The sequence below is a fragment of the Schistocerca serialis genome, chromosome 8 (genome assembly GCF_023864345.2).
Source record: "Schistocerca serialis cubense isolate TAMUIC-IGC-003099 chromosome 8, iqSchSeri2.2, whole genome shotgun sequence".
NCBI lineage: Eukaryota > Metazoa > Arthropoda > Insecta > Orthoptera > Acrididae > Schistocerca > Schistocerca serialis.
The window spans coordinates 272231802-272244962 of NC_064645.1; the positions used below are offsets into that span (position 1 = coordinate 272231802).

Genomic DNA, 13161 nt, shown 5'->3' on the forward strand with positions numbered 1-13161 from the left:
CAAAGTAGTTTCACAACTTGTTTACTTGGGTAGCTTTCAGCACCACGATTAGGAGTGTGCCACTATGCAGCCTCTTGATAAATTTATGTTACAACACAAGTCCACTTACAGAGAGAATTTCCAAACAAACCTGCTACATGTTTAACAACAATAAATATGTTATTTATCATAGGATGTGATTCATTACTACCGTATATACTCGAATAATCCGCGCATGTTTTTTCCCCAATTTTAGGACGAAAAACTGGGGTGTGCAGATTACTCGAAACATTGTTGGTACTGCTCCACCTCGAACAATACATCCCATTATACTATTGCATTGTTGCAGCCTCAGTCTGTGATGCATGAGTAGCACGTTAGGAGTGAAGTATTACTCAGCAGAAAGAGTGAACATTCTTCCAATCTTAAGTGTAATTATACTGTTCCCTTGCCATGATAACGCTCCTTTATGACACTTAATACTCTGTGCCAATTACTCAGGTTGCACTGGACTGAAAATTGTGGAGTATTCTACTTATTATCCAGCTTTTAGTCACTCTGACTTATTAAAACTCTCTCTCTCTAGTAGCACGCAATACTGGCATAGCTTCATCTAATGTCATTTGCACTTTTGACACCTATGACAAATGGAAGCCAATGGCTGCCAGTATGCTCTATACAATTTTAGGCTCAGCACTTTTACATAATTTAAGCAATGATAGAAGCTTTTGTGCAGTATTGAAAATAAACTAATAAACTCACACATATATTAGAGAAAATGGTCCCAGTGACTAAATATACACTGCGTGGGTCAGTGTTAATAATGTCACCAGGCGATTTTAACACCCACAGCGTGCACAGTGTTAGGAAATAAAGAACAGGCACTAAAGGGCGAACAGCTTCAGTAAATGGTCTCATCTTTCCTGTTCCATCTCTGTACGACCTGTAACCACCAAATATTATTATTATTAAAAACAAAAAATAATTCTCTCTCTCTCTCTCTCTCTCTCTCTCTCTCTCTCACACACACACACACACACACACACACACACACACACACACACACACACACCCTACTAACTCATTACATTACATTTTATTTATGGTACCAATTATATTTAGTTTCTAATTTCTATACTTTTCCTGGTCATAATATATTAATTTTTAATTACAATTATTATCAATGAGTAATTACCATTACTCATTAATATTTGAGAGCATTTTTACCATATGTATGTCTGTCACTTTCTTTTTTTTAAATTGTTTCCCAAAGCTATGACATTAATTGAATTCTCCTAGAACAACAATATTGAAATAAAACACTTGTCTTGATATGCTTGACTTTTTTTTTTTTTTACTTTATTTACCTATTAACTGGCTTTTGGCATTTTGTGCCATCCTCAGACATCAAACATCTGACATGTTACCAACTATATGTGCTGGACTGGAGTAGGCCCTAAGTAGATGCTAATACAATCTTTAATGCAATAGTGTGTGCAATTTTACAACACCACATAACTAAGTCTCAAATACCTGCCCTCAGTATAACTTTGGTGAAAGGCCAAAAACTACCTTAGTTACTACATTATTCCAAGACACTTACGAATATACTGTGCACAAGGTCAGCTGTTTGTACCATTTCTTTTCTAGCTTTTGCACTATAAAAACAAAGAAGGAACTGTTACCACCAAGTAAATATGTAAAATCTAGTTGAGACACATATACAGGGTGTCTCTCCTCATGTGCATTTTCTCAGGTGTTTCAGCAATTTTGTTTTTGCAATGTGTAACTAAACTAAGCCCAAACAGATACTGCACACCATGTCTTTCATACAATGCCCAGACTCATAGGAAAGTATTGTTTTTTTTTCCCTTTACAAATGAAATGATTTGTAAATCAGAATTTTACATATTCAGTCAATAGTGTGGTCTCAAATTAGTCTAGTGCGATATCCGTTTTATTGCTCTGTATTAACAAGTACAGTAAAACACAAAGAATAATTAGTACTCTGGCAGTGACAGCTCCACCCTGGACCAGACTGACTGTCAATGCCAAGCAGCAGTGCTGTTGCTCAGTTGCTCCTCGAGTAATGGTTATTTTTTGTGTTTTAGTGTCCTGTTAATTCATATTGATAAAACAAATACCGCACTTGACTAATTTGGGGCCACTCTATCAAATGAGCACATAACAATCTGCTTTAAAAGAAATTTTGTTTATAATGGGAAACAAACCAATGTTTTCTGTTGACATTGGGTGGCATATAAAAGCTATGATGAGCTGTATTTGTTTGAGCTGCCTCCAGCTATACATTGCAAAAACTAATTTACAAATATCTGCGGAAACACCATAAAAAATTGGCCTGACAACTCTTGTGAGAAACATCCACTATAACCCAAGGATTTTCTTTTTAATTTCTTTGTTATTAAATTTATAGATCAAAACTGAGTAAAAAAGCATTTTCTTTCACATGAAGCACAGTTATCTGACTGGCACATGGAAAACTATGTATTTTCACCCATAGGCACATTTTGTTACAAACACAGAGTCACACCCAGAAAAAAAAAAAAACCATGAAGCATCTTAAATAAATTTTCTGATAAGAAGCACTGTAATGATTGTAACTTCCACACAACTGTTACACCAGCTATTATATTTGGTCATACACTCCTGGTTCTAGTTTGTAGTGGACAGCAATCATGTATAAATGCGTATAAATAAAAAAAGCATTGCAACAATTTCTATTTCATCACTTTAAAATCAACCACTATTAACAGGCGTGATAACAAGGAGCATAGATAACACCTAACAATAAATATTCAGATTTCTAACTGTCTCAGTATCTCTCAACATGGAAATTACACTCTAAATTCTGTGATCAGACCTACAGGACCATACGAGGCCGACCGGCTGCCGTGTCATCCTCTGCCATATGGCGTCACTCGGATGTAGTATGGAGAGGCATGGATCAGCACACTGCTCTTCTGGCCATTATTGATTTTCCAGACCTTGGAGCTACTATTTATTATTTAAGTAGCTTCTCAGTTGATATCATGAGGCTGAGTGGAACCTGTTCCAGTCCTCCCACTAAGGAAAAATCATTGGTAATACCAGGAATTGAACCCACGTCCTCCAATGGCACTCAGATGCACTGATCTTTTAGACACAATAGAGACATTTAAAATATTTAAACAAAACTGTACCCCAATATTTGTAACAGCTCTATTACATGCAAAGGCCTGGGAGACTGTGCCAAACAATAAAAGAAATGATGGATCTCAACCTTCAGGGCCAATGAATTTACAAATTAAAGCTAACAGAAACATCTGAAAGAAGAAAATGCATCGAGGGGAAGAGGGAGTGATCTGAGTGTGGCAAGTGCTGCCTCAACATACAACATGCAATGATATGGAGTAAGACAAAATGAAATTTCTCTTTTACTTATCTAGCTACGGTAAACTCTCGAGTACCCTGCCCACTTAATCTGATATATTTAATTAATATCACAATAATACTTCTCTGTGATAAAATGAGGATCAACTTATTGTACATACTATACTCTTTCAAAGATTTAGGAAGTTGGCACCAGCTACAATGTCAGTTGGCCTTTCTAATTGTTATGCGTCTCTGGTGCTTCTAGTGCACCTGGAATCACAATTATATGGTACATACAGTATTGTTAACATCAAATAAATTACCGGAACCACTCTTGAACAAATGTTCCTCAGTAGCCCTCTTCCAGTGCTCACAAACAACAATGAACATGCACAGGAGTAGCTCTTTTGGCAAGTCTGTGTTCTTTGTTCCTTCAGTTCCACATCAGATTTCCAAAGTGTGTGCATTATTAAACTATTGTTTTATGTGGTTCTTTGTGTTTTAATCAAACAATATGCAAATGCTTATAGTGACTATGGATCATAAACTACATGCTGTAACTGGATTCTGGGGTAGCAGCCAAAATTACTGTTTTGGACCTAAGGGTAGGAAAAAGTACTGTTAGACACTGGAAGAAAAATTGAGCAGAAATTGAAAAACAGTGTGCTTCCCTAGCTAGTGGACGTGGAATAAAAATAAGAAAGAGAATGTTGAAAGTTACACGAACATTTAAAGAGGAATGGGTCTGTTTGAAACTGGGGCAGTATTGCAAAAAAAAGTATTGCAATTTCAGTGGCAAATAGAAGGAGAAAATTCAGAATTTACTGTCAATCACAGACAATTGGATTAGTGAAAAAAAATGATTTGGTATTCGCCAGATTACCATAAGTGGAGAGGCTTTATCCGCTGACAAAGAGGCTGTGCCATTGTTTAAAGACTATGGTCTGAAGTTAACTGATGATGAAGGAATTTCTGGTGAACAGTTGTATGAGCACAACTGCGATGAGAGTGGTTTAAATTACAAGATGCTCCCTACAAAACACGTGCTTCAAAAATGGTAGCTATGGCATCTCAATACAAGAAACATAAGGAATGAGTTCGCATATTGGCTTGCAGTAATGCAACTGGCAACCGTAAAATTACAATTACATTAATACAGAAATCACAGAAACTAAGAGCTTTCAAGAACCTGAAAAATTGAGAATCACTGTCCCTTCATTACTCTCATAAAAAAAAGCATGGATGAATGCTTCCAAAATGAATTTTTGCGAACTGTAGAGAAATATTTAACTGACAACAATTTACTGAGGAACGCTCTGCTGCTCTTTGATAATGTGCCTTTGCATCCTGCAACTGACGAACTCACAAAATGAGAAATCAAAGCTTTTTTTTAACCATCAACCTCCATCATCTTAATTTGATGATTTCAGCAAATGACAATACTGAAAACTGTGTAACCATTCTCAAGAGGGTTGACTTGCTAGATGTCATAAGGTCATTGGCTTAAGCATGGGACGATATTCTGAACATATCACTTGGAAGGTCTTGCAATATTCTTTTCGGCCATGAAGTTGGACATTTTAATTTTGAATCGATGTGTGGAATCATAGTCAAACATGAAAATGATGATATCGTTTCACTATTCACAAATGTAATCGTTTCACTATTCACAAATGTAATCAGGCTGTGAGGATGTCCATGCAGAGGACATCGCAGACTGGATGGTGAATGATGAAGCTGATCAACAAACTGAAGAAATTGTGTGAATGGTGATGCAGGGGATGGGGAGTAATATGAGATGAGTAGATGAATTTAGATGATGAGAAAAATCTCAGTCTCACCTCTCATTTTGAAGGGTTTAAGATGATTGAGGCAGTGCTGCAGTACATTAATGAGCAGGAGGAAGGAACGTCAGCTGATATCATCTGTTTGTGTAAGTGGAGGGATGTTGCAGTATAGAAGAGGGCTAAAGGATGGATCCAGTCATCTACCAAACACTATCAAATAAATACAAAACACTATCAAATAAATACAAAACACTATCAAATAAACACAAAACACTATCAAATAAACACAAAACACTATCAAATAAACACAAAATACTATCAAATAAACACAAAACACTATCAAATAAACACAAAACACTATCAAATAAACACAAAACACTATCAAATAAACACAAAACACTATCAAATAAACACAAAATACTATCAAATCATCAATCTATCAAACCTGTAAGTTTCATCCTTTTTCTGAGAGCTGGCTTTTCACACATGTAATCATACTTTACAATGCAGACTGCTTTCTGTTTTTTGTAATAATTTTTGTAGGGTGCAGTATTTACATGAACACTTATAATTAGCATGTAATAGAAAATTCAGGATGAAATAATGACAAATTATGAACAGGATAGACTGCTACTCACCATATAGTGGAAATGTCAAGTCACAGACACGCACAACAAAAAGACTGCTAAACAAGTTAACTTTCGGCCAAAAAACTTTCTTCTAAATTAACACACACACACACACACACACACACACACACACACACGCACGCACGCACGCACGACCTATCTCTGGCTGCCGAGGCCAGACTGTGAGCAACTTTGCACGATGGGAGTAGTAGTCTGGGTGGTGGGGGTAAGGAGAAAGCTGGGGGCCACAAAGTGTTGTTTATGGGAGCACACAGGGACGAGGTGGAGAGAGGGTAGGGCAGCCATGTGCAGTGAGGGGGTTAGTTGGAGAGGGGTGGAAGGGAGGGAGGGAGACTGAAGGAAGTATGAACGCAGGGTGCATTTGTGAAATAGAAGGCAGTGCAGTGGGAAAAGGGAATGGGATACACGGGTAGGGGCAATGACTAACAAAGGTTGAAGCCAGGAGAGTTATGGGAACGTTGGATATATTGCAGGGACAGTTCCCACCTGCGCATTACAGAAAAGCTGTTGTTGGTGGGAAGGATCCAGATGGCATGGGCTGAGAAGCAGTCATTGCAATGAAGAACGACATGTTGGCCAGCATGCTCAGCAAGTGGGTGGTCCAACTGTTTTTTGGCCACAGTTTGTCACTGGCCATTCATGTGGACAGACATTGTTGGTTGCTACGCTCACGTAGAACACAGCACAGTGGTTGCAGCTTAGCTTGTAGATCAGATGACTGGCTTCACAGGTATCCTTGCCTTTGATAGGACAGGTGACACTTGAAATCTGACTGAAGTATGTTGTGGTGGGAGGATACATGGGACAGGTCTTGCATCTAGGTCTACAAGGATTTGAGCTATCAGGCAAGGGGTTCAGAGTAGGGGTTGTGTGGGGATAGACAAGGATACTGTGTAGGTTAAATGGGTGGCAGAATACTATTGTGGGAGGGATGGGAAGGATAGTGGGTAGGAAATTTCTCATTTCATGGCATGATGAGAGGAACTTGAAACCCTGGCAAAGAATGTGAGTCAGATGCTCCAGTCCTGGGTGGTACTATGTCACAAGGGGATTGCTCCCCTGTGGCCTGATAATAGGACTCTGGGAGGTGGGGGAGAGTGACTGGAGAGGTAAGGCACAGGAGATCTGTTTCTGTACAAGGATGGGAGAGTAATTACGATCTTTGAAGGCCTCAGTGAGACCCTTGGTATATTTCTAGAGGGACTGCTTGTCACTACAGTTGTGATGGCCATGGGCTGGCTAGGCAGTATGGAACACACTTCTTATTATGGAATGGGTGGCAGCTGTAGCAAGTGGATAGTGGCTGGTAGGTTTGATATGGATGGAGATACTGATGTAGCCGTCTTTGAGGTGGAAGTCAACACTGAGGACCAGATGAAGCGAATGAAGGAGAAGGTGTTGAGGTTCTAGAGGAATGTGGATAGTGTGTCCTCACACTCAATCTAGATCACAAAGATGCCATCAGTGAATATGAAACAGGTGATGGGTTTGGGATTCTGGGTGGTTAGGAAGGATTCCTCTAGATGACCCATAAATAGGTTGAGATATGATGGTGCTATGCACATATCCATTTCTCTATCCGGGATTTGTTTACAGGTTATGCCTTCAAAGGCCCCTGCTCCCAACCCGTTGCCTCATGGCTCAATCCCTGTAATACACCTAGATGCAAAACCTGTCCCATATATCATCACACCACCTCTATCTACTCCAGTCAAGTCACAGCATCAACTATCCCACCAAATGCAGGGCTAGCTGTGAAAACAGTTACGTGGTCGACAAAATAAGCTGCAATGAATGTGCTGTGTTCTACGTGGGCAAGACAACCAACAAGCTGACTGTCTGCATGAATGACCACTGATAAACAGTGGCCAAGAAACAGCTACACCACCCACTTGCTGTGCACACTGACCGACACGTTGTTCCTTATTTCAATGGCTGCTTCTCAGCCTATGCCATCTGGAACCTTTCTACCACCAGCTTCTCTGATCTGCGTAGGTGAGAACTCTCCCTGCAATACATCCTACATTCACATAACCCTTCTGGCCTCAACCTTCATTAGTTGTTGCCCTTACCCACCTATCCCATTCCCTATTCCCATTCCAGCACTACACAGCCTTCTATTTCACCAACTCAACCCCACTGCAGCCTCAGCAGCCAGAGACTGGTCATGTGTGTGAGAGTTGCATTTGCGTGAGTGAGACTGTGTGTGTGTGTGTGTGTGGGGGGGGGGGGGGGGGGGGGACTGTTTTGCCTAACCCAGAAGGCATTTTGGCTGAAAGCTTGCTTGTTTAACAGTCTCTTTGTTGTTTTGGTCTCTGACTCAACATTTCCACTATATGGTGAGTAGCAATCTATCCTTTTCATAATATTGTCATTATTATTAGAATACATTATGTAAGGAGTCAGAAAATGTTAATAAAATTGAGTTTTTGTATAAAAGAGGATGTTTTGAATGGTACAGCTGGAGTTGGAAGAGAAAATTTACAGAACTCCAGCCTATCTGGCTCCTTTGTTATCCAGCTTGATCTCTTGCCACAGTAGACTAGATAGTCGAGAGTCTACTATACTTGACAAAACAGTTCACAAATGGAATAAAATACTGACTGACAGGACAGTTCACCACAGAGTGGCGAGAAGTCGACAGGTACAACAAAATAAAATAATTACTGTTGTGCAGTCAAATATTTGATCAATTTTAGAAGAGGGAACTAAAATTTGAAAGTTCAGCAGTAACCACATATTTTTGTGTGACCTTCTGTATTATAACTTCATCTATTGGGAAAGTGGTGGTCTGTTCCTTCCAGTGCTTGAGGCTACAGTTTTGTGTCATGCCTCTTTGACTAATTGATTGTGTTCTTCTAGGTGTTCTGCTGAGTTGCTGGTGTTTTCTTTTACATGTGGGGAAATGCGAACATCACATTCACAACTCCACTGATTGAAAGGACAGTTCACCACAAAGTTATGAGAGGCCACCACTTACAATACAATAAAGTGATTATTGTTGTGCTGTCAAATGTCTGTTCCAGTTTAGAAAAGGGAACTAATTAAGAAAATTACACATTCTCTCAAAAATAAAAGCTCATACGGCTTTGATGGTGTTTCTGATAGAGTACCATACTAAAGATTTGTTCCATATAATAAGCCTGGTCTTCAGATGTGTAATGTATCACTGACTCAAGACGTTTCTCCAGAGAGATTGAAATATGTTGGTGTCAAACCCCTCTTTAGGAAAGGTGATAAGAGAGATGTTAATAACTACTGACCTGTTTCTCACTGCTGACGCCATTTTTCGAAATTTTTGAGGTGTACACGAAATAGTATCTAACCTTAGCAACAATCATATCCTCAGCAAATCAAAGTTTGGATTCCACAAGAGTTGCTCTACTGAGAATGCCATTTATATGTTCACTCACCAAATGTTACAAGCACAAACAGTGAAAGAGTGCCAGTTGGTATTTTGTGCGACCTGCCTAAAACACTTGACTCTGTGTATCACTGTATTCTCCTACATAAATGGAAGTGTTATGGGATCGATGCTAGAAACACTCAATGCATGATGCCATATCTAACCAAAAGAACACAGAAAGCCATACTTAGTAATTCAACCAATATTGTCTAGCAACATAATTCTGAGTGGGGAGGAATCACTAGTACTGCAGTCGATTCAAGCATTCATAAAGAAGCAGAAGAAATTGTAAACAATGTTCTTAAAAGTACCATTGGCTGGTTTTCTGCGAATGGCCTCACCCTGTTTTAAAAAGACACACATTAAGTTCTGGAGACCTAGGTGTACCGCACCAATGATAGGTGTAAACATAGTGAGGAAATAATAAATAGGGTGGAAACTTCAAAATTCTTAGGTATCTATAGTAATGAGAATTTCACCTGGAAAACACACATATCAGAACTTCTAAAACTGCTTAGTCCAGCCACATTTGCATGTAAAATCATGGCAAATCTTGGAGAAAGACAAATCACTAAGTTGACAACTTTAACATATTTTAATACAATAATGTAATATGGAATAATGTTCTGAGGTAACTCATCTTTAAGAAAGAAAGTCTTTGTTGCTGAATAATGTGCTGTAAGAATAATACGTGGTGCTCACCCACAATCATCTTGTGGACATTTGTTTAAGTAATTGGGCATTATGACTACTGCTTCACAGGATATTCATTTCCTCATTAAGTTTGTTGCTTTAATCCACTGCAGTTCAAAAGGAATAACAATGCATATAATTACAATAGCAGAAGGAAAAATGACATTTATTACTCCACATTAAGGTTCTCTTTGCACAAAAAGGGTGTACAATGCTGTAACAAAAATTTTTATCACTTACCCAGAGATATAAAATTTCTGACAGACAGCAAAATAAATTTGGAAACTAAACCGAATAAGTTTCTCACTGACAATGCCTTACATTCTGTAGAAGAATTTACATTACAGTAACGTGTAAAAGTTGGTGGGTAGGAATTACTAACTCACATCCATATATTTAAAACAAAACTTATAAATATTCAGCATGTTGCCATATTTACAGATTCACTGTGATGAGAATGTACAATGATCTATTTAACATGAAAGATATTAATGAACTAACTAACTGACTGACTAACTAACTTTGCTCACTGCCTCAGTCAATTGCAGCCCTGGGATATGAATATTATGGTTAGTCTTGATGTGATCTCCCTCTTTATGAGAGTCCCACTTTCTGATTCCTTGGAACTAATCACGGAAGAATTACAACACCTATGGATAGCATTCTGATCAAATTGGTACTTAGATTGTCAAATTGAATGGGCGGCGGTGTCAAAATCGAAAATGCCTGGAAAGAGGCTGAGATTGAGACAGAGGAAGAGAAGCAAAAAATGATTTATCTACTTTATATCAGACCAATAACTGGAAAGATTGGTAGACTAGTATGGAAACTTAGCACCTAATGTATTTTGGTCCCTTCAAGTAAGATAAAAAGTCTTCTCTGAAATGCTAAAGATGATCTATGCTACTAACAGCTGGGTGTGTACTATGTTACATGTGGATCTGTCATGTTGTACATGGGGCAGACTATCAGAACAGTCGAAAGAAGAAGGAATATTAAAGTTTAATGTCTGGATGACGTCAACGCCATTAGAGACAGAGCTCAAGCTTGAATCGTTTCAAGGATAGAGAAGGAAATTGGCTGTGCCATTTCAAAGGAACTATCCCGGTATCTGCCTGGAGCAATTTAGGGAAATCGTAGAATTGTAGAGAAACTAAATCAGGATCACTGGACACAGATTTGAACCGTCACCCTTCCAAATTTGAGTCCAGTGCTAATCACTGTGCCACCTCGCTCGCTCAGAACAGTTGAGGAGAGATGCAAGAAAAATCAGCAACACACCCGACTGAGTCAACCAATCAGCTGCTGCCAAGCACTGTCTTGAATATAATTATGAAATGAAATACAATAAGACCAATATTGTGGTACAAACACCAAGTTTCTGAGACACCACAATTAAGGAGTCTATCAACATAAATACATCAGAAAACTTAATAAACTGGAATAGGAGTCTAAATTTAAATGAGGCTTAATGTTTGGCACCTGATTTATTATAGTTTTGCCAGCTATCACATCTACCAGAACTGAAAAATGCTGAGAGAATTTGTGTTTCATGGAGTATCAATGCAGCTCCTGAAACACGAAAGAGCATCACAGTGTGCAGTGGGCATCAAGAACTAAACTCAATGAAAATAATTTATGAAAATATAATGTAATTGGGGAGATAAAAAATCTACGCACCAAGTGGCAGCAGGAGAACACACACATAAAGGTATTAAAGCTTGCAAGCTTTCATAGCCAGTGGCTCCATTTTCTGACAGAGGGGTTGAAGGGAGAGGAAGAGGTGTGAAGAAAAAGGACTGGTGTGGTTTAGGAAAAGGGGTAGAGTTTGGAAAAGTTGTCCAGAAACCTGGGTCAGGGGAAGACTTTCTGCAAGGGATGGGAAGGAAAGAATGATTGTTGGGGACTGCATTGGACGAGATTTGTAAACCTGAGAGCATAAAGGTGGAAGAGAGAGTAACATGCCAGACAGAGATTACTGCCAAAACATCATGCACAAGTTAATAAGAGTGCAAAGCTAATTGCATTGTATATGATAGAGACGGAAGTGGGGGAAAAAGAGAGAGAGAGAGAGAGAGAGAGAGAGAGAGAGAGAGAGAGAGAGAGAGAGAAAAGAAACAAATAGTTATTGTGGACATGTTTTGGCAGTAATACCTGACTTAAGTGTTCCCCAAACATCCACCTTCCTCTTATGTTTTCAAATCTGTCCAGTGTGGTCCCCAACAGTCAGGCTTCCTCCTGATCCCGTGTGGTATCCTGTGACCTGGGATTCTGGTTGACTTTTCCGAACTCTACCCTTTTTCCTAAACCTCATAAGTCCTTTTCCTTCACCCCTCTTCCCTCCCTTCTGCTAGAAGAAGGAGTCACTGGGTTTGAGAGCTTGCAAACTGTAATAGTTTCATTTGTGTGTTCTCTTGCCACCATTTGTTGAGTAAATGTTTAATCTATCCAATTACATTATATCTAAAAACAAAGATGATGTGACTTACCAAACGAAAGCACTGGCAGGTCGATAGACACACAAACAAACACAAACATATACAAAATTCTAGCTTTCGGAACCAACGGTTGCTTCATCAGGAAAGTGGGAAGGAGAGGGAAAGACGAAAGGATGTGGGTTTTAAGGGAGAGGGTAAGGAGTCATTCCAATCCCGGGAGCGGAAAGACTTACCTTAGGGGAAAAAAGGACAGGTATACACTCGCATACACACACATATCCATCCGCACATACACAGACACAAGCAGACATTTGTAAAGGCAAAGAGTTTGGGCAGAGATGTCAGTCGAGGCGGAAGTACATAGGCAAAGATGTTGTTGAATGAATGGTGAGGTATGAGCGGCGGCAACTTGAAATTAGCGGAGGTTGAGGCTTGGCGGGTAACGAAAAGATAGGATATACTGAAGAGCAAGTTCCCATCTCCGGAGTTCTGACAGGTTGGTGTTAGTGGGAAGTATCCAGATAACCCGGACGGTGTAACACTGTGCCAAGATGTGCTGGCCGTGCACCAAGGCATGTTTAGCCACAGGGTGATCCTCATTACCAACAAACACTGTCTGCCTGTGTCCATTCATGTGAATGGACAGTTTGTTGCTGGTTATTCCCACATAGAAAGCTTCACAGTGTAGGCAGGTCAGTTGGTAAATCACGTGGGTGCTTTCACACGTGGCTCTGCCTTTGATCGTGTACACCTTCCGGTTTACAGGACTGGAGTAGGTGGTGGTGGGAGGGTGCATGGGACAGGTTTTACACCGGGGGAGGTTACAACGGTAGGAG

The 13161-nt window shown here is 39.5% G+C and overlaps 1 protein-coding gene across 1 annotated transcript in view; it reads right to left on the reverse strand.

Annotated features, from left to right (window-relative positions):
* The window catches only part of LOC126416811 (ethanolaminephosphotransferase 1-like), an 87570-nt gene that overhangs the window by 25868 nt on the left and 48541 nt on the right, over window positions 1–13161 (reverse strand). The window contains exon 6 of the mRNA XM_050084693.1: window positions 742–922. Within this exon, the coding sequence (XP_049940650.1) occupies window positions 742–922 (181 nt within the window). The remainder of the gene's footprint in view (window positions 1–741; window positions 923–13161) is intronic.